The sequence below is a fragment of the Falco punctatus genome, assembly GCF_963210335.1.
Source record: "Falco punctatus genome assembly, chromosome: Z".
Classification (NCBI taxonomy): domain Eukaryota; kingdom Metazoa; phylum Chordata; class Aves; order Falconiformes; family Falconidae; genus Falco; species Falco punctatus.
In genome coordinates, this window is record NC_137586.1 from 45,246,650 (window position 1) to 45,272,174 (window position 25,525).

Consider the following 25,525-nt stretch of genomic DNA (forward strand, 5'->3'; position numbering starts at 1 on the left):
TCATTAAATTTTTTAAGGATATTTTTATATGGATGCACAGAAAATGCAAGGACATAAAATCAGCAACACTGCACCATCAAATTGCTATTCAGTAATGTCAAAGATTAAGCACCAATGTGCTGAAAGTTATTTACATGATGATGTGCTTTGCTAGTTCAGTGTGGAATTACATAAAATATGAACAGATGTACCATGCAAACCCCTACATTCAGGATTAAAGTTAAGGATTCATTATTCCTTAAGTCACTAAATATAAATCCACACACAAGCACTGCCCCTCCCCTCTCTAACTGCCTTTGAAGAAAGTTTGGATACAATTAAATTCTTCACAGGCAGGAGATTAAACAAAATAATAAAAAAAAATTAAGAGCAAATATAAGCTGTTTTCAAAATGAACTATGGCGTTTCTCCAGGTTATTTATTTAATCCTAATTGAAGGGTGGTTTGGTTTTTTAATAACACTTGTTTCCCTTCTGATTTGTGGTCATTGCTCACTATTCACAGTGAATCTAAAGGTTAAAGGCCACTAAAACTACTCCCTGTAAAATGATACATCTTTTTAATATTTAAAATGACAGACTAGCACTGTGTCACAATTAGAGTGATATATACATCAACACAATACATATGCAAGTTGTTTGGAGCAGTTTCTTACATGACAGTGTCTCTATGCTATATATGTAGTGCTTTCAAATAATCAATTTAATTCAAAGCAGTGCTGGGAAGGATTCATTCACTTACCCGTATCCAGCTGTTGGCCTTCAGTTCCACAGGGTTCTGTGGTTCACTGCTGTATAGACAACATAAGCACCACATCAGAGTCTTCTGGCTTTCATCTGCAGGAAAAAAAGTAAATAAGGATACATTTAAAGAAAAAAAACCCCAAACTCAAGACACAGAATTACACACAGAAATCCCTATCTGTCCACAAAACTAAAGCCCTGAATACCAGTCTCAACTCATAATGCTTCTATTCTATCAGATTCACACCACACATTTAATGTTATTCATATGTAGTTCTTGTGTAATCATTTCCATCAACAGCAGTTTAAAAGGTATCAAAGAGTTCAAAGTCTATGCAACATTTAGATGGTCTTAAGAAACATGCATGACCTAGAGATTCATTTACACAAATAATACTTGAAGCTATCATCAAGGAACTTTTGACCCAGTATCTGAATATCATTAATGATGAACAATACTAAACAATAATCAGCATTGAAGTATGGTCACTTGTGAAAAAGTTAAGCTTGTGAAGTATGCACTCATTCGTAACAAGAACGTAAAACATGACATTTTCTGCAAGAATATATTAAGATTCTCCATGCTTCAGGAAAATGACATTTCTGCAGACAGCAGAATAGCTAAATGCTGATGGAAAAAGAGTCCTATTGTGATTTTCTGTTCAGGATCAGATCAGGTTTTACTTAATTCTAACTCACTGTTAGAAATTACTTGCCTTCTCTAAAAACCTACTACACTGAGCAATACTGTCAGTGTTCAAATGCACAGACAGTAATCACAGAAGCTATTTGGACTAAGTAGTTAAGAGTCACTTAATTCATTATTATTTCCCACAACTTTGTTTTCAATTGGAGCTTTTTTAAAAAAAAATGTTCCTTGGCAGATGCAAAGAGCTTCTACAATGAGAGAACAAAACTGCATGACTGTATTTTAGAAATTTTATTAGGAGACATATTTTAGAAATTGTATTAGGAGACAATTTGATTATCAAGCTCAGCAAGAGATTTCTTTTGTTTTCTGTGTCTTTTGTTATCCAAGATGTAATAAACAGTATTACTCAGAACTGCTTTGCTGGCAAAGCCTGAAGAAAAATATAAAAGCTCCATTAAGTGATGCCTGTGTTTTCACCAGGTGATCAAAGAAGTTAATATTGATTCAAACCAGTATTCCTCAATAAATATGCAACAAGCCTGTAGGCCATTACTGGCCTCCCACTGACTAACATCACTGCACAGAAATGGTTTCTCAAACATACACATTCCACTGACTACAATTTGGGGTATTCTGCCATTGTGTGTTTGGGGAAATTTTTTTAATATGATTTTTACAAGGCAAATAATCTCCTCAGCTGTTTAAGATTGGCATTAAAGGAGACATGTCGCATACTGCTTAGCAGAAATGCGAAGTATCCTTCTACTTTGACTGTAACTATACCCAACTAGCATTCAGATGTCAACACTAAAAGGCAACTGTCTCCTTCAAAAAACACTTCGCCTAAATTCTGATATGAAATGATATGGGAGGCAAAATAAACAAATACTGTTTTACTTGTTTTAATGACAAAATGATAGCCATTTGCTTCTCGGAAACCAAATTTAAACATTGTTAATTGCTAGTACTAAAATCTTGTCTGTTTCTAAAGTTTGGCCTTTGAGATAGTTTTCAATTATATGAATTATATATTTTTTAAAGTCAACAGAAAGATAATGTGGGGCGGGGGAGTGGAATCGAGTATAACCTACCCTGAACAACACATAGGTAGTTTAAATGTTCCTTCTTTTGACTCATCCTATTTATAGTATATATATATATATACAGTATGCCATTAAGTCATTTTGTTTAAGTTAAGGTTTTCTTTTGACCTAAAAAAACAAAGGAAAGAGGTGAAAAAAATGCATATATCTGCTTAATTAGACTTCTAGATGAGAAGGCTTTTTTGCTACACGTGACAACTTGCTGCATACTATAAAGTAAATTGCATATATTGTTGCCCGTCAGAGATACAAATCAGTATGATGAAAGCAAAAATGATGAAAACAAAGCTCAGATAAATGATATACTGGTGCACTTCACCAGCAAAATGAGTCTATACAGATTTAGCTAGATATATTCAAACCTCAGCCTAAGTGAAACCAACTTACATTGGTGTCATAGCTATGCTAACAGTTCACAGAAAAATAAGGGATTTGTATAGCATCACAATCTTCCCAGTCAAAATAACTTTTTGGCTACAACCAAAGCTGAAGTAGCCTCTCACAGATCTGTGAAAAGTAGGAAAATGGACATACAGTCCTCTTGCTGAAGTACCCAATGACACTCAGAGGGCTACTCTCAGGTCCGCTGTTTTCTTTTCACAGCTGCTTTGGAACTGGGGATGAAAGATGGGAAGATTAGGAATAGAGGCGGGGGAGGGAGAGAGATGTTAAAATAATTATGGCAGCTGCAAAAAATAATCACATCAAAAGACCACAAAGAGTTGCAGAAAACACTGGTGGGTTTTTTCCTCTCATTTTTCCAGTAACTGTGATAAGCATGGAAAACATACCATCGTGGTATGCACTGAAAACCATTATCAGGATATGGATGAAGGTATGTGATCTTATTATGGCATGAAAGAATGATCACTGTGCAAATACATACCCAATTAATACAACCAGAGGAACAAAACTAGCAACTCAAAAGCTGGAAAGTATATCCCAAAAAAGGTCACCAACCATCTACTGGACTTCCTAAGCAGGTTAATGTTGTAACTCCAACTGAAGGAATTAAAATCTTCTGTAAGAAATTTAAGACAGCTTGGAATTTGTTTTGTAAAAAATAAAACAAAAAGAAAAACCACCAAACAAACAAAAGCCCAAACCTTTATGAGGAACCAGATTGCATTTCTTCCCTGCCAGTCTCACATTAAAAATTAAATAAAGAAAGCAAATGAAAAAGAAAAAAAAAGGCAATGTTTTTTCCCATAACATGGTGTGGTCTCAACCATCCTATGATACAGTCAGTTTATAAATACCCTGTCATGAACAGGGCCAGATGCAAGAAACTAATAAGAAAACTCTAATCTTACAGCCAGAAATACTCTTTTTAGAGCTTCTTGTAAAATTTTATTGAAATGTATCAGAAAATGTTGATTAGCTAAAACTGAACTTCCCGTGGAAATGAATGCATACATAAGCGTGCACACTCACACACATATACTGACATACAGAGCCACAAAGAAAATCCCCATCATTTATAGTATTAGTTTGGGATTCAGGACATTTGGCCTAAAAACTCAAACCAGGAGGGTCCTACTGAGAAGATAATCCCTCAGCCCACAGAAAAAAACATTGGAATTCCTTACCAAGACTGAATTCTTCATGTATCCCTTGTGGTTCAGGACCACAAGTATAGCCGTGAGATTTTCTCTGGTTGTGCTTACTTCATATTAGCATTCTAAATAGGGCTAACTTGGTCACCTCCTGCTCATGAGTGTTTATGAGGAGATTATTTTCCCTTGGAGACCACACTTCCTGCACTGAGTGGTCAGATATGTCAGCTTCCAGCACCAACAGACATTCATCTAAGGTGATAGGTATTGTGGTTTGGACATGACGCAGAAATATAATGTTTTTCCTCCTCCATTTATTAGTACGAAAGACTGAACTGAACAGAATTAGTTCCTTCTACTGTGAGGGTGGCCTCAACTCTGACACATACCTGAATGCCCTATTTATCCAAATGAGAAATTACATGAAACCCACCTGAGACTCAGCATCTCCTATAGCCAGGACTGTCTTAAAGAATAAGACAGTCTTCAGAACTAGTGCCAAACAAAATGAAAATCTACTGAACCTAAAATGCCAGCAGTCCAATGGGTGCTCAGGTGGCTCTAAAAAAACAAAGTGGTAGGAATGTATAAGCAGACATCCTCAGGTCTACTGATGCCAGAAAATCTCCTTGACTCACCTTTAAGCATTAAAGTGAAGGATTCCACTTTGAGCAAGTGAAGAAGCAGAAACAGATGGCTTTCAAGTTTGATGAAAAATATAGATGAAGCTACTTTCTATACCACAATATATTGTCGGCTCAGAAAAACTGACAGTCTAAAGACTTGTATATTCCAAACAAAAACTTAGAAGAAAAACATGTGTGTAATTGTAAACATCAATAGTTACAAACATTCTCAAAAATTGGGACTGAGTAAAATGGGAACTTCTTCATTGTAAAAATAAGTCTATATGAGAAGTTTTTTCTCAAAAAGTGCCACAAAAGTACACGTTTGTTGCTCTGCAAAAGTAATCTATCAAATCTATGGTTCCTTCCCAAATTTTCCTTTCAGAGGGGAAGTGTTGACATAACACACATCTACCATGTGTTTTGCAGAGAAGTTCTTTCTGCCTGTGCTTGGAGCTCACTAGAAGATAAAGCCAAAACAGAAGACATACCATCACCTTAGCCTAATGGTGAGCTTGACTTAATAAGCCATTTCAGGTGAACACAAAAATTGTCCTTTCCTATACCCACCCAAAAGGAAGCAGAAGAGATAAAATACAAATTTCTTTTTTTTTTTTTTTTTTTTATTGTAGTTGTAGTAGTAGCAGAAGACTGGCAAAAGATTACTTTAAGGGGCTTACAGAGAAGCTCAGAATTAGTTTTCTGCTTATAAGTAGATTTTATGTCATATCTCAACACACCCATATCTCAGTTCCTGAAAAATGTACTGGAAGTGCTGGTAGTGTTGCACAAGCAGTGTCTCCTCCCTCCCAACACACTTCTTGTCCCCAGCTTCTTTTCCCTTCTTTAGTTTCACCTACACACATACATACTACCAGTAAGTGGCTTTTGGTTTTTCATGCATTTTTCCTATGTCACCACTTTACTGTTTTGCTTTTGAGCCTATGCGCATTTCCACTAGCTTGCAAGACAGAGAAAATACACATTCAGAATAAACTCAGTAAAAAAAAATACAATCACAATTTAGTAGAGCTTTACACTAATAAAAAACTAAACCAAGTATCAGAATAATTAATTCCCCTATATTAGCATATGTAATAGAATACTTTAAAACTGGAAGAAACTTCTGTTGAAAGTAATCTGAATTTTGTACATTTTGAGAACCTACAATAAGAAAATAAGAAAAATGGAAATCATGATGCACACAAACCCTCAATGGCTTTAAAACCTACTGCTCCCAAATCAAGACTCTGTAACTAATCCATGAAATTAATTAGCTCCAACAGTAAATTTAAGATTTCTCAGTGCCACATATTTTAAATAACTTGGCTAACCTTTTAATCTCAAAATTTTGCTTAAGTAAAAAAGAATGCTGTGTTTTTAAGGAAAAAAAATCAAAGTATATAACAAGTCGTATTTTCCTAATTCCTATAGAGCAAAGTTTATGGAATTGCTGTGGAAATATCCTTACATGTTCTTACCATATCCGACAACAAAAGGATTCCAACAAAGCCTTCCTAGAAGCTGGCCAATTAAAGGGAACTGCTGGATTGCTAAAACTGAATCCTGTTAAAACATAAACCCAAACAAAAATATAATAAATATACTGCATATCAAAAGTAGGTTAGTTTGTTAATGATCCAGATTGCTGCAAATTACAATCCCAATAGTTTTGCTGTGAAATGCTGTGGAAGCAAATATCTGTAGCTATGTAACAAAAGCAGCACTTCCTGAAATTGGCTATAAAGTCATAATTCAAATAAGTTAAACCTTAAGAAATTAATTTCCTCACCTAATATTTAATTACAGTAGAAAATTTGTTCATTTGCCTCACATCCAGTAATCAGAAAACAGTATTGGTGACCAAGGGTTCATGACAAGAAAAGCACAAGTAAAGTATATTTTTGCACATCATCTTTGCTTTAATATACTGTCTCACAGACTTTCTGAAGAAAAGAATGCCTACTATGGCTTAAAACTAAGTACACTTTCGTTACTTTTGCTTGCTTTCTTTAAATTAACTGATGTAATGACTACCCAGCAACAAACTTCAATCTAACTTTTAACCAAATAGAAAGCAGCTTCACTATAAAAGTAGTAGACAATATAGTTTATATACAATCATGCGTAACCAGTCTTATTCTTCCATTTTTGTAGCTTTATTATCTAATAAATGAAAATTTTTAAATGGTGCTGTGCTGAGATAACATGCAAGTAGCAGAAACGATAACCATCTCCTGCTGCTGCAATAAATTCCTTACATTTGTCTCATATTTGGGGCTAGCCCTAGACTTTCTGGGGCCATATTCACAAGGTCCATTGCAGGCCAAGCCTCAGATTACTTGAGATAGCAACATTAAAAATAGTTACTTTTTCCCTCCCTCTCAAGAAAAAGATATATATAAATATGGGAAGAAACACCACTTCACAAAAATCTTTTATTTAAATTCAGTTCAGAAAAAAATAACTATACTGTAGTCTTCAGGTAAGAGTAATATTTTAAAAGTACTTCCATAAGAAGTCATGCCATATACTAAAAAAGCCATGCTCAGAAAAACATATAAACAATTAAACATACAAACAACTAAATTTACTTTTAAAAAAGCACTCTAGTGAGTGCAGACAAAATTAAATTACTAAACAGAACAGCCAGCAGCATATGCCAACAATCTGACCGCGCTGCTAGAATTCACTACGTGTGCCACAACACTGGGGTTAACGTGTCAACAGACTCCCTAAGATTTAAAGGATCAGTTACAGTTTTGCATGTTAAGGCCTTTAAATAATCCAATTTATGACCTGACAACCAGAATCAAATTCTTGTTTATTTTAAAGAGTTTTTTAAAGAGGCTGGAACATTGGCTGGGAAATCTCACGTGACAACAGCCAATCAAGAAGAAAAAGCTCCTTTCACAATAAATCAGGGGAACAGGAAGCACACTCCTGTTTGCATTACCTGTAACTGTTTCCCCAATTTGCCTCTCTGATCCAGCAATACATTAGGTCAATAACACAAAACTCTTTACTACTGTTGGCTTCTGATTTGGTCAAAACACGGTGCAGATTGTTTCTGAGGGTCTCTTTAGCACATATCACCCTTCCTTTTAAAGTCACTTACCATGTGTTTTAAAGTTTCATAAACCTGATGTAGAAACTCCTGGAGCTGGGGCAAGTGAAAGCACACATCCTTCTGGGATTCCAGTGTGGTGGCTTGACCCCATTTTATAGCTTTATCCAACCAATATTCAAAGTTCAGTTTGGGCACTGTAGTGTCCTGGGCCATTTCACAATCCTGAAAAAAAACCTGCAACTCCACATCAGGCAGAATATATAATAATAAATATATAATATAATATAATATAATATAATATAATATAATATAAACATAATCATAAATAATAATATAATAAATACTGGCTTCAAATCAACAAGGAAAATGTGAAGAAGGATTTCTGCTAACTTTCTGTGTGTTCACATGTGAAGGGGGGGGCGTATCTGTGTTTACAACTCATAAAGGTGGCAATTTTCTTTGTAGTACTAAGAGGGTAAAACAACCCCATTGTGACAAAGTAGCAAAGGGGGCACTGTAATCAGTAAATTAACTTAGAATGTACCACCCAGCTGTGTCTCAGGCTTTTATTATCAGAATTTGTCATCACCACTATTTCACTCAAAGAATATTAGAATAACATCAGTGTACATTTACTTAGAATGCTTTGTGTGATGAGAAGCTGCAAATGCTCATTTCAAGACAAATGAAAGCCTTAAACTAAGGCTCAATCAAAACAAAAGGAGTTGGGGGGCTTTGCTCATTGTAATTTCTACATTTGTAATTGATCATTAGTTTTACATGCAAAAAGAGTATTCTCCTTAAAGGAAACTAATAAATTTAGTATTTCAGCTCTGTTTTTCTTTGTATTAATATACAAAGGAGAAGGGAAAAATATGGACATGCAGCTTTACATATAACTCAGTTCTGAATAATATCTGTACCATATATAATCTATACCCAGTGGCAAACTTTGAAGTAAAAACTGCATCTTTGAGAGATTAGTATTATTGCCAAGCTAGCTAGAATGTTAAAATTTAACCAAATTGCCCCAGTAAAAGACACCTCCCCCAAAAAAAACCCGCATTTTTTTTCTGCTTTGCTATTATATTTTTCATTGGCAGAAGGACAGAGAATAGCACAGCAGGCATTACAAGAATCTTTAAAGCTCTCTGAAAGAAACACCTCATAGGCTGAAAGAGCAAACAAGCTCTTGCAGCCATTCAATCATTGTTCTTTCTGTCAAGACTGTAAAGACAACTGTCAATTAACACAAATGTGGTGGTAGTTTTCAGAAATGAACTGTTGCCCACTTGGAGACAAATTCAAACACTCATAGATACCACAGAAATCAGTGAATATTTATCTTTTTAAGGTACAGACAGAAAAAAATAAACCTGAACCTCAGCAGCAGCCCTGCAAATCAAGCTTGCTTCATACAGCTAACCCTTACAATCACATCACTTGTATAGCATGCTAATCTGAGCCAGATAAAAACCTGAACTTGTTTAATTTCTATGAGTAATAGATAAATAAATATCCCATAGTGAATCATAACTATTATTTGAGTTTGGATCCTGTCCATAAAAAAAAAAAAGTAAAGCTGTTGGCCCGCCAGAGTTCAATGTATATTTACCCTAAACATGTTCAAAGTAATGTAAGCAAAGCCACTGCTTTTGTGTACTTTATTAGAGTCCTGCTTCTACCTGCAACTGCTGCTGTTAGCAGAACTCTTAACAACCTGTGCAGTGCCAAGATCTTACTGATCTTCTACAAGCATCAAAAACAGCTTACGAGACTTCATCGCCATAGCTCGCTGAAGCATAGGTCAAATACCCAGCAGCAATTAGCTCTCAAACCCTCATATCATCACAAGGCCATAATAGACACTTTAAGAACAAATCAAAGGCAGAAATTGAATTTACACATTTGCGTAAATTAATGAGCCTGTTTGATGTTCCTAGGTAAGATTAATCCTCCTGAAAAATAAGTCCCATAACAAAATGGCTCCTAAAACTTTAGATAAAAAAAAGGTTAAAAAGGTAAAGAAAGAAAAGAAAGAAAGAAAGAAAAAAAGAACCACAAAGACTCCAGCATTTTGGTGCCAATCACATAAGTTGACCACATACTAACAGAGGATTCAAGCCAGGCAAATCAAGCAGGCTTATTTCCTGTACCAGGTACCTGTAACTAACACTGTTTCAGTACACAGAATGGCACAGCCATGACAGGGTGAGGATGGTCTTTTTCCAGAAGTCTGAAATCCCAGCTCCGCAATAAGGTGTTTTATCTCCCTTCTTAATGACAGCTAAATAAACTGGATTGCTGGTCCAGAGAGACACCTCAGCAGTTCCTTAGCTGGTCCAGATCCACTGCCTTATAGAGAAAACTGTCAAAGACGAAGATGTACATTCTGAATTTTAACTACAACAACAACAACAAAAAAGGTCAAAAAGGAGAACATGAACACAAAGCATAAAAGAAAGGAAATATTAAAAGTATATGTTGCTAACTGCAAGTGTACATTTTTACAGTTTCTGATAGTTAATTCCATTAAGATACCTAGTCCTGACTATCTTGGATATGAGCAAAGTACTGTCCCATCAATGGACTTCCACTAGTCACATAAATAAACGTCTCTCCTTCACCAAGAAAACAAAGCAGTTCTGTGCTCAGTGCTATTCAAAATCTTCACCTGAAATGCAGCATATTTTCCACATTTGTCTTGTTGTATGGAAACATAAGCAAAGGACTTGCACCAAAAAAACCCGACTACACATTCTAGAGTTCAAAGCCTATCTTCAGAAGGATCAAGCCTGAACTTGCTCCTTTCACATCATTTTCTGATGAAACAGAAATAAGAGTTCTGTTTCTAAGACAGAGTTCCAAAATTTTAGCTGCAGTCTAATGCTCATTCGTGGACACGTTTATGCACAAAAATAGAGGAGTCAGTTTTCTGTCCCATTTCTAAAGCGGATTAAGGGACAAATAAATATACTTTTCTGTGAAATTAACTTTGTGAAACTGCCTAAAATAGTGTAATAACAGAAATAAGAAGCAAGTGATCTAAATGACTAACAGAGCAGGTAATCCAAAGTGTGTATCTGTAATCAACTATAGTACATACACTAAAAAAAAAAAAAGGAAATAAACCATTAAGAGTGACAATAACAAATATTGTTATTGTGAACAACAATGTTTGCACACTTTTGGGAGGAAGGAAGCAAGGTTGAGCACTTCTGTAAAGCTTTATACAAGAACTAGTCTTGCCAATTCCACAGTAGCAGAATTTCTTACAGAAACCATAGGATAGATTTTCAAAAATTATGATCACAAAAATTCTTAAGTGCTAAAAATATTGCTGTTATCTGTTTGGGGATACAATCAATTCACATTCTTATAAAATGTATTGCAATATCTACAGAAACTGAGATTTCCAAGAATTGCTGCATTGCTCATATAGGCCATTGCCCCTTGTTTAGCATTCAGTATGGGCTTCAATTAATCCTTGATCAAGGGCATGCTTAATTTAATACACACTAATATTTTGCTGCATCACAACGCTGTTCATGCCACACTAAGAGAAAACAGGCAAAAAGAATTACCCCAAGCACCTGTTCTATTTGCAATAGCATGATTGTTAAGCTGTACTTAAAGTGTTTGCTTTTTAGAAGTCTCCAATGAAATAGTTATTTTATTGATCGTTTATTTTACCTATAGCATCTAGTCCTGAAAAGAGCAATTTTATTAATTGCTTATTAAGCCTACTCTTGCCTTCAACACTACTGGAAAGCATACAGTAAAATCAATTAATTTAAGTTAAGTAACTCAATTAAAAAGGAAACGTAACATACCAAATCTGACACACAGAGTTAATCTCAAAAACTGTCACAGGATATATAGTTCATTAACAAGAGATATATAAAACTATTAGCTAATTAGATGTAATTTAAACATTCAGAGCCCAGTAAGAACACACTAAAAGACCTACAGAAATTACAGATGATAAAGACTCAATAATTTGACCTGTCATACTTTCAAGTATATTCCTAAAGTCTCTTTCAGGTTCATTCTCACTCTCCTCGGTTAGTTGGGACTCCTTTTATTTCAGCTGCCAAAAACGAGAAACTGTTTCTTATCTATGATCCCGATATAAGACATTCAGAAGCTGGCTTTGCTGTAAATCACCTGAAAATACCCTTTGCTTCTCGAAAGAAGGGTAAGAAAGTCTTTAGTTCTCTCTCCCAGAATCCCCAGTCAAACCTTCCTAGTCTTGCACTTTCAAGCACAGGGAACCCTGTGGAGCTCAGGCATAAGGGTACTTGTTCTGTCTTTCAGAAGCTGAAGGCAGCATTTCTAACAAGGAATGGATTATTCTGTCAAGTGAGCTATCTGGATTAGTTTCTGAACTGTAACAGTTCAGTCAGTAACTTTCATTACCAGATCTCGAGGCAAAGCCCTACAGTACACCAGGGCACTCCACTTAACAACAGTTACACAGTTACATCCTCCTGAACACACACATACAGGTACCACGTTGCCACAGTCTTCCACTTTAAGACATACCTGAATACTATTCCTCTGTGACAGTCAACTACTTGCAAGGGCAGAAGAGATACCAACAAGGTTTTCAATTACCTCCTTATCTATAGTTTGAAAATTAAATAGTTACGCGTTTGGCATGTAAGGTAGCAAAATAATGAAGATATTTTTTCCCTAGAACTGTAGAAATAAAATCTTTTAAAGTAACACCATAAAAAGATAAAAATCAAGTGAAAGCAAAGTTACTTCTTCACTGAAACTCAGGACTCAGATGTAATAAAAAGGGAGTAATGCAGTTGCTAAAACATTACAGCTCCTCAGAAAGAATCTCTGTCAATCACAAAAAAATCAGTAACTTTCACAGCTATCAGTGTCCCCAAACCTGGCTTTAATAGATTGCCAAAAATTACTACTAAACTTTTAACACTTATTTTGTCTCTACCCTTGTAAATTCGGCTGTTATTTTTAAATAATAAAAGTATTTCTAGTAGAAGGCTCTTTGAGATACCATTAAGGTACAATATTGCCTTAAGTCATAGCGTTCCAAATAAATGTGACAAAAACTTGCATTCAAGTTCTCATTTGCATACTTTTCCTTCAACCAGTGATAAGTAGCTCCACACTCCAAACAAACACTTCACTTTCCATTACTTCATCTCCTCCCTCCAATCTTGCCCATCAGCAACCTCAGCTTGTGAGGAAAAAACAAAACAAGAAAACAATTAAAATACTTCTATGACATCAGGGTCCAAAGACCCCAAGCAGAACAAGGTCACCACTGAGCCAACAGAACAAAGAACACATAAACATACATTCGAAATTATGTTTAGGGTTGTTAACACTTACAAAAGCAGTAGAACAGTCCTTTCGTGCATGTCTATTACTCTAATAGAAATTAGGGGATAATAGCCAGAATTAGGAGACTAGATATTAGGAAAGGATTCAATATATTGAATTCAAATTAAATTTGAATTATCAATTTTGTATTTAATTTATTGCAGACATTAAAGTGAAATGTCTAACAAGGAAAAAAAAAAAGTGCCAAGGATTGATTTTTATACCCTGCACACAGGTAGTACTGTAATGCTGCAAGGAGAGGAATGCTGTTTTTTTCATGGTGAAACTTTGAATTAATCTCCAGTTTTAAGTTTGAATTCAGGGGAATTCCATTCAAACAGTATACAATTACAAGTTAATTGGAGAGGAGGTTCAGTGATGAGGGAAGCTTAGATGATTGGTTTTGTTTATGTTTAGGTCAGAATGGAATAGAATAGATTGTTTTGGTTGGAAGAGACCAACCATGATCATCTGGTCCAGCTGCCTGGCCACTTCAGGGCTGACCAAAAGTTGAACCATGTTCCCTTTCTGTGAAGATGTTATTCTTCCAATAAGGGGGGAGATAAAACACCTTATTGTGGAGCTGGGATTTCAGACTTCTGGAAAAAGACCATCCTCACCCTGTCATGGCTGTGCCATTCTGCGTACTGAAACAGTGTTAGTTACAGGTACCTGGTACAGGAAATAAGCCTGCTTGATTTGCCTGGCTTGAATCCTCTGTTAGTATGTGGTCAACAATTGAAAAATCAAATTAAATAAAATCAAAAGACACCATGATTTTGACTCCTTTGGTAATAACCGCTAACTCTATTATGATACACTATCACTAATACACTAATAGAGCAGAAAACCACTAGCTTACTGTTTCCATATTTCAAAGATGATGACAATCATGTCACAAATTTACTATCTAATGAGTGATATTTTAAGGTTATGCCAAATGAAAAAAAGTAGCAGTTATCCAGAAAAGAGATATTATCTCATTTATTATTTCTCTACATAAAATGTCTATTAGGTTCTTTCACCTTGTTCCCACAAATATATTTTTCACCTTCACCTTGACAACTCTCCTTTTACTTGCCAAGAATAAAACAAAAAAGTAATACCACTTAATTAGGCAGTAAGACCAAACATGACTTATTCCCTACTTTAAAGAAACTAAAGCCTCACAAAAACAAATTCACAAAATGTTTATTAGGAAAAAAGCGACTATCTTTTTAGAAATCTCAGAAAGGCCCAAGAGTAGTAAAGACTACGTGAAAATTAAAAATTTTCCATTATTTATTCTTGTAATCTTGTTTTTCAGTGTCGCTTGTTGAGAAATTAGGTTCCCAGGCTGGTTTTATAGGTTGGTATTTAATGTAATCTACACTCACTAGCAGTCCAGCAGTCCAGACTGATCTACAGAACAACTTCTATCTTGATTCTGGACCATGTGCTTACATGCAGTGTTGGTTAGTGCTGATTTTTTATTTGATAACTTTTCACTTTGAACAAGTTTGCCTATTCCTTTTTGTGCCTACATTCATGTGTATTTTACAGCAAGAACAAATAACTATTAACAGAAAACTGCCTGTCTACACACAGACTGCCCAAGTTAAAACAGACTGCATGCAAATGTATCTTCCTCTGAAAATAAAGCCAAAGAACAGAATTCTGTACAAAAAAAAAGGAACCAACACTGGCTAAGTATTGTGCAAAATCTGGTAAAGTAAATTTGTGTCAACCATTATCATTCAACATTTAGACAACAATTCTCTGAAAGTAATTAACTCCTCTATGTTGTTCCTCTGTATTTGTTTCCTGTATTTACTTCAATAATTAGTATTTTAACAGTTGTCAGATCTGTCTTCTGAATTACATTATCAGGTCCCACTGGAAAAAGATCCCAATTTTCATCTCTAAGGGACTGTGGCCACTAAAAGGGCTACTTTAGTGGTGGACAGCATACACATAATATGTATTAAATCTCTTGCACAAATTTCATCTGAGTAAGACTGCAAACAGCAAAATGATGTTTCCAGTTGTATTTTGTTGCCCTGCAGGACTGGAGAAGAGTCAGTGCCCTGAGGAGGCATGCATTGCTGGGATTCATACAAGATTTTGCTTTCTAGAACACTGAAACATTACACTTCCCTCTCCCCCCCCAAAAGGACTATATAATCATAATAAAGCCTTCTCCTTCCTATTCATCAGGCTATAAGCTTCATGACCAAAAAATTGTTATTTATTAGCCTTCCCTGATAATGGAAAATACTGCACACAAAAATTAATTTCAAAACTTTCTGGTTCTAATGGTAGGCTTGTCTGGCAGCAGCAGATCTTCCTTCTGACTTACCCCATTTCAAAAGGTTAAGAATCAAACCTTCTTTAATGGGAAAGGCAGAAATAATAGCTCAACACATGCATAATAACTCTTATCTTTTGCCCAAGGGAACAGTAAAAGATGTGAAAGACATTTAGGAGTGGTATCACTGAATTTTACAGATGTTATTTGTTACAGACGTTATATTGTTACCTTTCCGTAATTAAACTTAACAGGACAACAAGGTAATTATCACTTCTATATACAAAAGATGTAATTACCTGCCCATGGAATGGATTACTATGTTTTCAAGCACAAACTGAATACAAAGACTGATCATTTGCCACTGGAAGTCACTCCTGCAAAAAATGCACCAACTAAGTTTGTAAGAGTCCACTACAAGTACTTTTTTTTTTTTAAAAAAGGTTCAATTTAAGAAGAGAAAACAGACAATGAAGTAAAGTACTTTTATATCTCTGGCAGAAGGCTCTATGCAATTCAGCAAAGTACCAAAACATACGATGACCTAATTTAAAACAATTTCAATGTTAGGACTAGCCAGATCAAAATACAGCAAGGCCCATGTAAAGCTGTCCATACCACCACGCACGGAATGTACAAAATGGAAACTTGTTTCAAGGCAATAAAGCAAATCTCAGATTTGACCAGTACACACTGATCTCTGGCAGATCCTTCCAAAACAAAAGCCAGATTTGAAACGGGGGCTTCCAGCTCACCCTTAAACTCCTTGCTTGTTCTTTCATATCTGAATTGCCTAACTCTCACCAGTACACAGTGACCTACCACAGAAAGGGAACAGCAACATACAACAAAATACAGCTGAAGCTAGAAATCACATACTGGGCATTGTGAACAGAAGTACAAAAAAGTACACACCTACATAATCTTCTAGAAATTGGGGGGTGAAGCACATCTCCTTTCAATATATTTCCTCATTAAGTCAAAAACTTACATATTTTCTCTTCCACAATCTAAATAGCAAACCTCCCAAGATCATTTTGATAGCTCTCAGGTCACTGTAACGTGGCAATCTTTCCTAGTGCTTTAAGGATAAAGATTTTTTGGGATAGCTCTAATGAAGGTGTTAAAATAGTCCTGGATTTAGTTTGCTGGACAGAGCCTTTTCACTCAGCTCGGTTCATTTTCAACTGGCTTCCCTGAGAACAGCTGCAATAAAGGCCACACGAAGAAAAATGCAGCTAGGACAACAATGCAAACAAAGAATAAATGCAACTCTGGAAAGAGGCTTTAAGTCTGATTCAGCCTCTGAACTACAAGAGGCACAACTGCTCCTGTAGAATACATAGTAATATAAAAGTAATATATTTTACTGGACTTTGCAAAACATCCTATCATTGCTAACACCAGTTTAAGCTTCACTGTGGCTAGTAACATCACACATCAATTGTGCATGGGCCTCTGAACACAACACAAATTAGATCTTCTTTTGCTGGCTACAGGAAAAGGAACAAAATTCTGATTCTGTTTACATCAGCAGCAAATTTTGTTGCTTTCAATGCATAAAATTTCACACAGTGCATTCAAGATGCTGAGAAGTTTATCCACATAAGAGCTCAGCAAGTCACTACACCAGAAAAGTTAGACCTCTTAGCAATAATGGCAAATTCTTGTTAGATCTAATTTATTGTTTGTACCCCTCCTCCTATATCCTATCAGCATCTCATGGGCTATGTGACATGAACTTTGACTATAAAGCTTTCAGTACCCTCTTATATAGCTTCATATAAGCCAAAGCAAAGATGTGAAAGAATTAAAATTACCAAGACAGTGTCAATTTTGTACCAAACGCAAATTTTACTTTTCCAGTTAAAATTTACATCTGGTTATCACTATCTCCTCCCGCTTAAATCCACTATTAGACATTTCTACTATAACTTCACATGCCTAGAAGGCTTTCTTCAACCCCTTCTCTACAGAACACTTCTTCAGAAAAAAACTAGGGGTGCTGGCTGACACAGGCTCAGTGTGGGTCAGCAGCGTGCCCTGGCCGGCAGGAGGGCAAACCGCGTCCTGGGGGGCATCAAACACAGCATGACCAGCCGGTCAGAAGCGGGGATTGTCCCGCTGTACTTGGCCTTGGTGCGGCCTCACCTCGAGCACAGGGTGCAGTTCTGGGCCCCACAGTTTAAGAAGGATGTTGAGGTCCTGGAACGTGTCCAGAGGAGGGCAACGGAGCCGGTGGAAGGGCTGGAAGACATGTCCTGTGAGGAGCGGCTGGGGACTCTGGGTTTGTCTGGCTTGGAGAGAAGGAGGCTGAGGGGTGACCTCATTGCTCCCCACAGCTTCCTGAGGAGGGGACGTGGAGAGGGAGGTGCTGAGCTCTTCTCCCTGGGATTCAGTGACAGGACACGTGGGAATGGTTCAAAGCCGTGCTGGGGAGGTTCCAACTGGACATTAGGAAATATTTCTTTATTGAGAGGGTGGTCAAACATTAGGAGGCGGTCGATGCCCCATGCCTGTCAGTGCCTTAAAAGAGGCATTTCAACAATGTCCTTATTACCATGGTTCAACTTTTGGTCAGCCCTGAAGTGGCCAGGCAGCTGGACCAGATGATCATGGTTGGTCTCTTCCAACCAAAACAATCTATTCTATTCCATTCTGACCTAAACATAAACAAAACCAATCATCTAAGCTTCCCTCATCACTGAACCTCCTCTCCAATTAACTTGTAATTGTATACTGTTTGAATGGAATTCCCCTGAATTCAAACTTAAAACTGGAGATTAATTCAAAGTTTCACCATGAAAAAAACAGCATTCCTCTCCTTGCAGCATTACAGTACTTTGAGCTACCTGTGGGAAGGGTATAAACATCAACAACCCTTGGCACTTTTTTTTTCCTTGTTAGACATTTCACTTTAATGTCTGCAATTAACAAATATGCACTAATTCCCTAGTTTCCAAGCATAAGTAGAACATAGCTTAAATTGTACACAGCAAGTTAGAACACTGGTCCTCTCTTCAGAGGCGTCATGTATGACCTGTAATGGAAAAGAAAAGTGTATTCCTTTGTATTAACATATCAAGGAACAGCATTCACTTCTACATGTACACACAAAAATTACAAGGAGTCAGGGGGGAAGGCCTAAAAAAGTTCTTACCAGAACATCCTCTTCCTCCAGCTAAGCTGTGGAGAAGATTCTGCAAATGAGTAGCATGGTCTGAAAATATTCAGCTTTGTTTCACCATTTAAGAAAAAGGGGGGGATGGACACACAGGTGGACAGGGGCAGACAGGACAGACAAGGACACAATCTATTTAGACACAGAGAAGAATGACTAGCCTGTCTTTCTGCAATTACATTGTAAGTTAACACTAAAGGACTTCATATGTCCAACAACTGTGCTTCTTTAATAGCCATGCAACTTTGCTAAACTCAAGCTTTACCCCTGACTTACACAGATAAAAGACAACACACAGTCCAAACTCTTTATCGCAAGTATTTGAACATGTGTTAAAATACTGCCTATGGTACTGATATCCACATCTATTCATACAGTGTACAGAGTTGTCTTGCTTATACTATGTGCATTCCTTTTCTCCAAAAATCTCTAGAGCTGTTCTTTTTTAAGAACGTGTAATATTTAATATAGTATGAAGCATATACCTTTCACTGAAATTCTTCAGTTCTAGAGTTAAAGTATTTCTACATAAGTGTAAGGAAATAAAGGCAAAACCAGAGTCACTTTCCAAAGTTACTGAGGAAGCAAATGACAGAAAAAGATAAGACACAAATCTCATATGTTTTAGCCCATTAGACAACACTGCTTCTCCAGGACTTCTTCAATGATAATCTATTATTCAACCTAAGCTCCTCAAGCATGACACAATAGTTTACGTAATGGTGAATGGTAATATTCCACTAAACAGAAAATGACCACACAACAATCATGGGAAAGTGTTTTCTTTCCAGTTTTTAGTATACATTCTTACTTTTGCATGAGCTCTAGTGACAGCATAGTAACTGTAGTAGAAATGATACATATTTCTTCTAACATCAGTTGAGGCTACTGAAATTCTGTGGAAAGCATTCACATAGTCTACATACATTGCAAGCAAGTTTGCAAATGGAAGAATGCATTTCTCCTTGGCGTTAAAAAAAAAACTTACCCAAGAGTCTCATACTTTTCTCTCCCTCTCTCCCTGACTACTCAAACCCAGAGATAGCCACAGAACAAGATCTTCTGAATAAAGATGCATTTATGGCATTAAGTACACCTGACAGAAAAATAAAAGTGTATTCTTCAGAATAAAAATAACTTCATGACATCCACATCAACATTTACAGCTTTTTGTTGTACATTATTTTAACACACTCCCACAGCCATTTCTCCCTGGAGTCCATTGACAAGTTTCATGCTATTCACAGGCGTTAAATCAGGCTATTCATTCTTTGCCAACAAGAAAAAATAATTTTCCTCAGAAACACCTACAGCAACGACTTTCAGTGATTCACTAAGCTAAACTCATACTGCAGCAACAATTAGCTATGTGGGCATTCTGAATGTCAGTGTCCAATCTGAGTATTGAGGCACTGATTTGTAGGATTTATAGTCATTTTTCCCTGTATATTCTATGCACATGTACTTTATAATGTACTAATAGTGGACTCTGTGATTTACCAGTAAGATTTTTATGGTATCTGTTCAAGAAAAACCCAAAATTTAGCAACATCACCCTTGGCATGAAATTAAAATCTGTGTAGTTCTGGTATTCTATGGGAAAGGAGTTACTTACGATCTTCAGTCTGTTGATGATAGACAAGAACTTTTATTGTAAAACATAGGAAAAAAAATATTAGCTAGTGGTATGTCTCTTCGCCTCTTCTCCCTGGACACTCACATATGTCAATTTAGTTGTATATTATGGTATCTCTATTCTAGTCACTGTTTGGAATATTTCAATACTGTCACATAGTTAATCAAGACTTACAAAATAAACATGTCTAGTGAATCTACTAGCAGGGAGGAAGGACAGCCTTACAGTTTAGCTCCAGGAGTCAGAAGCTTAAGAGTCTGACTCTCATTTCTGACACATCTCACACATGACACTAAAGAAGTCATTTAAGTGTCCGAGACCTGTTCTGCTTCACCTCTACAGAAGCCTGATCAGCACTGCTCTGCTTTTAAAATTTAATAGTACAGTGTATTTATTTATATTTTTTTAATCAAAGTAAAAGCACATGTCTGATAAGATCAGATGTGCTCCATTTGCAAGTAAAAAGAATTTATTCCTCTCAAAGATTTACAAAGTTCCTTGTGCTCCTGGACTTTATTTTGCCAGACTACCATAACCAATGCTGTGCAAATTGTATTTGAGCAAGTCATCTGTTGTTAGATTGTGTCCAATTCATGACTAGTAAGTTTATGAAAATATAAGTCATGACATTGCTTACATACAGAATTTGTATTCAAAGTAAAAAATGCATGCAGAAGTTCTATGTCAGAACCCTGCAACCATATGCAAGGCTGACAGTTTAAAAAATAGTAACAAAAACCTCTTGCAAATAGCATGTCTGACAGGAGTCCATCCTTCACGATTACATCAAGTAAAAGCACTCTTGAAAAGATGTTGAAGAAGTTGTAACTAAAAATTCCAACATAAGATTACAATTGTTAAATTAATATAGATATATCTTTATGATTTATTTATTATTGATTTATGTTTAATTAGTTTACGATTAATATAATACTAATAACAAATATTTTTGTACTAGGGATACAGTATTCAGCTCCAAATCATCACACGCTATTTGTCATAGCCATCTAAAATCAACATATTTCTATAGTAAAATCCACAACTAAGTCTTACAAATTTTTAAATACTTTTGCAATACCCACAAAGTTATTGGCCCTCACCAAAGAGAAAATACTTAATTTACATTCCTATAATTTACGAAGTAAATTAACTACGTGGTCCTGAAGTGGTCTTAAAAGTTGGTGGGATGCACCAACCGTGCAACAAGTTTCAAGACGCAAAAGATTTTTTAATTCCAAAGCTACATGAAAGAAAATACAGAATTTTAATTAGCATTACTATTGTCTTAATTTTGCAACATTAATTAATGACAGTCATTTATGATAATATTAACCAGAAAATCCGGTCTGGGAATACCCTTGTTGGTGAAAATTAAATGATTTAATACACGATTTGACTTTACATGCAGTAAGATCTTTACAACCTGGCATACTTTTGTGCATTTTTCAAATCAGGTTGGCACAAAATATCTTGTATTCATTAAAAAAAAATATTGATAAATCAAAGACAAGATTTTTATTTGGGACTAATTTCATGCAATATATACAACTTCCTGTAACTGTGAAAAATGATTCCATGTATGTCAAAGGACTCTACCATTTTCTAAATTATCGTTTCAGGCGAAAACTCTTTCACCCATCCTTCACAGGACCCTTCACCCACATTTTGAAAGACATCTTTGTCAAAAACAGCACCTTCACTGTAGGTCAATATACTGAAACTTATGTCTGAGGGAAAAAGAAAGAAAATTACAGTTTAGAAGTACCCTGAGCGCACAAGGTTGCTCCATTAATGGAACAACTATGTCTAGTGCCTTCAAATGGGTATCCTTTGCTGCTTAAACTCTCCATAACATTACCCTTAAAATCTCAGTTCCCACTGGTGTTGCTTTTGACACTTTCACGCATGGTATCCTGTGGTCAATTTCATGCACATACCATCCACCTGGTACACATGCATATGCTGACTTGATGGAGGACTATTGCCAAACAAAATGTGGAACGGTCTCTCTTTGACCCACCCCTCAATTTTTAGAAAATATATAGGCATAGAATTGTTTTCAAACCTTTATCCTGCTTTCAAATTTGTTTAGAATTGACTTACATGTTCAATTCTTAGTAGCCAAAGACATGAAGATGTGGAATCACACAGATATTACCTCCCGAAAAAAACTAAGATAAAAGGCATATAAATTATTATCAAAGCTTGATCCATGCCTGCAAGTGAAAAGATAACCATTGGGATCAGTTTCTGACTCACAATCTCCTGCTGCCATGTTCTCTACAGGCAAGTCCCCACGGAAGGGCAAGGACAGCAGGGCTCACAGCCTCTTTACAAACCAACCACGAGAGGACAACCAACACCGCGGTTCGGCAGCCTGCGTCGTTCCAAGAGATGGCAGTAGCGAACAAACCGCCACAGTGAGATGCCTCGGGAAGAGAAGCGATACACAAGAGAGCTTTCCCGCAATGCCAAAATTCAACATACAAGATTTTCGTAGACTTGTCGTTAGCTCACAATATATTTCGATAAATACCTGAAATTCTGCTTCAAATATCGTATGATTGTCACGACACAATTTTTGAACCTTGAGCAAAGGGAAGATGAACATAAAAATATATTACACAGAAAACAACCCATGTAATTCTGAAAACAATTTGAATGCTGCTTGGTTTAATGATGCAGACAAAAAAGCTTTCAATTTACAAAATAGAATCAGAGTTTGCGCTGGGGGGGGGGGGGGGGGGCAGAGCTTCAGATCTTTATAATTACATATTGGAAAAAAATCCCAAATTCTTAACATCCTCCCGGTTTTCAAAGGCCTGTCTCTAGAATGTTATGTCCCACAAATTTTACCAGAAAAACACTTCACTGTGACATAGAGCAGTAACCAAATATTGCCCCATTTCAGTTATTCTTCCACATCAAAAATGGCAATTTGGAAATTTTCTGAGGAGTGGAAGGTAGTGGCTTAGTCACCTACATTTGTGAACCAAAACCTAAAATAAAAATGGCAGCCCTTCCAAACAGTTATGAGGCATTGGTCTTCCCTAATCCTTAGTTTAAATAAAAGGCCAGCTACACTTTGACAGTATCCAGTAAAAGCATGCTGTACTGGAGTTGCTCCTCTAGAGCAGATGTCTGCAAGTGTCAGATTGCACAGCGCAAAAGTTGGCACATCTGCTAAATCAGAAACAAAGCTGTCATCTTCTTCCTCTCTCTGTAAACAGACAACTTTAGGAAAGTATCTGTGTATTGTATGTAGTTGCACTGATCTCGTACATCTATCATGAAATGACATTTTACCGTTCAGTTTCTTAAGTTCCTAGAACGAAGGTGATTTGCAAGATGCAGACAGCCCAGATGTGGAAGCCTCTGTTTTCAAACGTTTTCAGTACCAGCCGATACTGACCAAGCACTGGCTGCTAACGGGACACACACGCAGCCTCACATTATCTCCTTTATGACAAGCCACTTCCACGTCTGACACCTCACAGCCTAACGGGCATTCTCACCGAAAAGCTCAACCCTCGTTAGGGGAAGCGCTGAACAACTCCCTTGCCCCTGCGTGAAGGCGAGCAAGCGGCCCAGCGGCAGCGAGGCATGGCGCCCGCACCGCGGGCTCACCTGCCAGGCGGCAGCAGCTCGGGAAGCCGCCGGGGAGAGCCCGGCGCTCGGGACACCGACCTCGACGCCGCAGCCACCTTCCCCCGGCGGCGCGGGAAGCTCCGGCCAGGCCGGGGCGCCCTGCTGCGACACTCTGGGTGCCGGTGCCGGCTCCCCACCGCCCGCCCGCGCACCCAGAAGCCGCGCTCCCCTCCCCCCAGGACCGCCCCCGCCGCGGGCGGACGCGCACACGCATGCGCGGACCCTCCCGCCCGCGCCCCCTCCCCGTCGCCGGGGCACCCGCGCCCGCCGAGGCCAGGCCGCAGGGGGCGGGACGGGCGACGAATGCCGCTCCCTCTTCAGTCAGCGCGAAAGTCCCCGCCACCGCGGCGGAGCCGGTAGCCGCCGCCACGCCAAGCCCCCCACCCCGAGGGCAGTAGTGGGGGAAAACCGACGCCCCCTCCCCCGCCGCCGCACCGGCTTGACGCGCGCGGCCCCCGCCCCTCGGCCCCGGCCCCGCCCCCTCCCCGGCGGCTTACCCCGCGGCCCGGCCCGCGCCGCCCGTTGGGAATTTTCGCGCGCTCTGCCCCACGCTCGCGGGCGGTGCGCCTGCGCGGGGGCGGGGCGGGGCCGGCTGGCGGTGGGCGGGGCCGGCTGGCGGTGGGCGGCCCGCCTTGCCCGCTGCCGCCGGCCCCGCGTGCCCCGCCCCACGCGCCTTCGCACGGGGCCCGGCGTGGCCGGAGGCGGGAAGGGGGATGTCACCGGCCCTCGCGGCCAGCCGGGGTGCCTGTGTTACCGACCTGTCCCAGCTTCACCCGGTGAAACTGAGGGAGACAGGCAAAGCCCATGTCGACCCTGCGCGTACAGCAGGGAGAAGTCAAAATGACGGGGACGTTTATGTTCTTGGTGAACGTCGTGGTGAGTCTGCCAGAGACCGGGTGGTGACAGTGGCCAGGTGAAGGTACCAGCCCATGATCCACCATCCTTGGTCTCTGACCAGGAATGAATAAAATCCTTTGGTTTTTCCCCATCTGGTGAGACTGGTGAGCACAAAACCCATTAAACTTTTGCTTGTTTTCAGTTCTGTCAACATCAACAGGCCTTTTAACCCAGGGGAAAAAAACCAAACAGGATGAGTAGAGACCTGCAGTAGATAAGAAACATCACTGAATAAACTTACAGTTTGAAAAAATACCTGTTTTCTCAAACTGCACTTTGTGCTGATACTAAATTGAGACATATACACATGGCACACCTTGCTAGCCATCCGTTTATTAAAAAGTATCAGTAGTAAATGTACCGAGACCCGTATTCTGTCATTTCACCACTGCTGAGTTATGCTAGTCCTCAAGGAAATCCCACTGAAAATACCAACACTACACCATCTGACTACTTAGTGCAGTTTTGCTCATCACTCCCTAGCCCACTTACACAGTCATACTTCATTCACCTCCCTGTCATTCTTATTTTGCTCATCTACTCAACTCCTTCTATTCATGCTGGTAGTTTTTCCACTCTTGACTCGCTTTACCTTCACATTCACTACTTCCAATGAAGAGCTGGTGGGGAATTGCTATAATTTTTCTACTTGTCTTTTTGAGAATCGTAGAATGGTTTGGGTTAGAAGGGATCCATTGGCATTTAAAATTTCTTTCTTTCCTACAGTATTCCTCCTGCCAAATACATACACTTACATCTCTCTGTCCT

The 25,525-nt window shown here is 38.1% G+C and overlaps 1 protein-coding gene across 9 annotated transcripts in view; it reads right to left on the reverse strand.

Moving 5' to 3' along the window:
* Nucleotides 1-25,525, reverse strand: part of FANCC (FA complementation group C) — a 109,948-nt gene that overhangs the window by 59,551 nt on the left and 24,872 nt on the right. The window contains exons 1-6 of one of the 9 annotated variants that reach the window (XM_080373219.1): nucleotides 24,358-24,436; nucleotides 19,565-19,672; nucleotides 15,695-15,772; nucleotides 7,799-7,972; nucleotides 6,162-6,246; nucleotides 742-836 (exon numbers count right to left, since the gene is read on the reverse strand). In XM_080373219.1, the coding sequence (XP_080229345.1) occupies nucleotides 742-836; nucleotides 6,162-6,246; nucleotides 7,799-7,963 (345 nt within the window). In that variant the 5' untranslated portion in view covers nucleotides 7,964-7,972; nucleotides 15,695-15,772; nucleotides 19,565-19,672; nucleotides 24,358-24,436. Of the gene's footprint in view, nucleotides 1-741; nucleotides 837-6,161; nucleotides 6,247-7,798; nucleotides 7,973-9,913; nucleotides 10,119-15,694; nucleotides 15,773-19,564; nucleotides 24,040-24,295; nucleotides 24,317-24,357; nucleotides 24,437-25,525 lie in introns of those variants that run through there. The other 8 variants (XM_080373221.1, XM_080373218.1, XM_080373214.1 and 5 more) reach the window with 8 other exon arrangements.